Source organism: Engraulis encrasicolus, chromosome 5 (assembly GCF_034702125.1).
Source record: "Engraulis encrasicolus isolate BLACKSEA-1 chromosome 5, IST_EnEncr_1.0, whole genome shotgun sequence".
In the NCBI taxonomy this organism is placed as follows: domain Eukaryota; kingdom Metazoa; phylum Chordata; class Actinopteri; order Clupeiformes; family Engraulidae; genus Engraulis; species Engraulis encrasicolus.
Genome location: NC_085861.1, coordinates 43,694,276 through 43,696,775, shown reverse-complemented (window position 1 = coordinate 43,696,775; position 2,500 = coordinate 43,694,276). Strand labels below are relative to the sequence as shown.

The following is a 2,500-nucleotide window of genomic DNA, read 5'->3' as shown; positions in this document are numbered from 1 at the left end:
CTTTGCCATTTTTGGTGATGGCAAATGTATGATCATGTCTTTTAGGATTATGTTGAGCTACCTTATGCCCGTTTTGTGTGAGGGTAAATGAGGTGAATATTCAGGGTGTGAAATGGCATTGTGTGGGATTTCGATTGACCTACAGACATTTCAGTGGGCATGGGGAATGTGCCCTTTCCATCTCTCTTTATCTCTCTTTTTTCTTACCGTATTTCAAACTCGTTCTCTGTTTTCCTTTGATTTTCTCTCATATCTCACTCTCTTTCTCCCTCTCTCTCTCACACACACACTCCATGTCAATTCTTCTTTCTCTTCTTTTTCTTCCCTGGCTTCTCCTGAAGCTGTGTGTGTGTGTGTGGTTAGCAGCTACCTCCCGGTGCGTGCCATGAAGCCAGAGAGTGTCCAATTTAGTAGCCCACAGTAGCATTCCAGCACTCAGCAGCACTCAGTACTGGAGCTCAGTGTAGTTAGGGACATGACAGTCTGGGGACATGGCAGCCTACTGTAGACCAGCATAGTGTAGTGGGAGGACATGGCAGCCTAGTGGGGACCAGCATAGTGTAGTGGGGGGACATGACAGCTTAGTGGGGACCAGCATAGTGTAGTGGGAGGACATGACAGCCTAGTGGGGACCAGCATAGTGTAGTGGGAGGACATGGCATTTGGGGGACATGGCAGCCTAGTGGAGACCAGCATAGTGTAGTGGGAGGACATGACAGCCTAGTGGGGGGACAATGCCAAACAAAGTGGTGTGGACAGACACCGGCCAGGTGCAGCCAACCGAGATACGCACTGACAGATAAATAGTGCAAGATACACTAGAAAAGAGAAGGACGAAGAGGATAGAGAGAGAGGAGGAAGACAGACAAAGAGAGAGATGAAAAGGAAAAGATGAACAACAGAAAGTAAGAGGTGGAGAGAAAGAAAGAGTAAAAGAAAGAGGGGCTGTGTTAGAGAGAGAGAGAGAGAGAGAGAGAGAGAGAGAGAGAGAGAGAGAGGGTCTGATTATACCTCTGAGCTCTGTGGCAGCAGATGGATACATTTATCCGCCTTCGTCACTGAGAGAAACGGGTGCAGAACTAAACTGAGAAGGAAACTTGTGTGTTATGTAACAACCCTCTCATCCATCCCCATCATCATTATCCACGCAGCTTACCGTAAACACAGACACACAGGGCCCCTTTATCACAGTAAACCCTGCTGGGTCCCGTCCCACACATTTATCTCATCAGAGTTAAAGAACTACAGTATGCTCATACTGTACATGTGCTTTTGTTTCTCACAGCATATACAGTGTGTGTGTGTGTGTGTGTGTGTGTGTGTGTGTGTGTGTGTGTGTGTGTGTGTGTGTGTGTGTGTGTGTGTGTGTGTGTGTGTGTGTGTGTGTGTGTGTGTGTGTGTGTGTGTGTGTGTGTGTGTGTGTGCGCGCGCGCATTCGCACATGTGCTTGTGTGTATTTACCCATGTGTGTGTACTATATGCGCTTCTGTATGTGTGTGTGTGCCAGCATGAGTTAGTTTGTGTATGTTTAGAGCTCTGCTCTTTGTTGGTCACCCACGCTCTCCCCCAGTGCTCCCTACCCCGGCTGCCGTCGTTGCTGTTGTTTATTGTGGCCCGGGAACTCCGTTACCATAGTGATATTCCGTCCGTCCTCCTTGAAAGGACAGTCATAACTTAGATTCAAGCCCTCCCTTTTCCTCTTTCTTGTCTGTCTACTGTTCATTTTCTCTCTCTCTCTCTCTCTCTCTCTCTCTCTCTCTCTCGCTCGCTCTCTCATTCGCTTGTTCTGTCACTCCCCAAATTCAAATTTACATTCAAATGTCCGTGCAGCTGGCATGGGAGAGGGTTTTGGCATCTTCCCTGAGCTCTAGAGCTGAGGACAGTGTACTGTGTATACTGAACATTCCGTCTCCTTGGACCTGTAAATATTCCGTTTTCTTTTTTTATAATACGCTCTTTCTTTTTCTCTCGCTCTTATTCGCTCGTTCTCATGGCATTGGCTCTCTCCCTTCAAACTTTTACGACTTACTGGCCCCCTTTCAGTCTTTCTCCCCTTCTCTCTCTCTCTCTCTCTCTCTCTCTCTCTCTCTCTCTCTCTCCCTTGTGTTGTGTGATTATTACTCATTTTCTCCTCCCCTCTTTTCCCGACTCGTCCATATAGCTGCCCTTCTCCCTCATCACTCGTTTCCCCTGCTCATAACGGTCTCTTTGTGTGAGTCTGCCTGTTCTCTCCCTCCTTCTCTCACTCTCTCTCATTCTGTCACACACCACAGTAGACTAAAGTCGTTCTTCGCTCTCTCTCTCTGTCTCTCTCTCTCCTCCATCCCTCCATCCCTCCATCTCTAGGAGAGCTGTAGACGGCTCCGGCTCACCCTACAGAACCAGCAGCAGCAGCAGCAGCAGCAGCAACAGCAGCAGAGCCACGGCAAGGTAAGACCCCACGCTGACACACACACACACACTACAGTACACGCACGCACACGCACACGCACACGCACAC

The 2,500-nt window shown here is 48.6% G+C and overlaps 1 protein-coding gene across 1 annotated transcript in view; it reads left to right on the top strand.

The window, feature by feature from the left end:
* The window catches only part of tuft1a (tuftelin 1a), a 23,963-nt gene that overhangs the window by 9,799 nt on the left and 11,664 nt on the right, over nt 1-2,500 (top strand). The window contains exon 2 of the mRNA XM_063199517.1: nt 2,347-2,430. Coding sequence (XP_063055587.1) covers nt 2,347-2,430 — 84 coding nt within the window. The remainder of the gene's footprint in view (nt 1-2,346; nt 2,431-2,500) is intronic.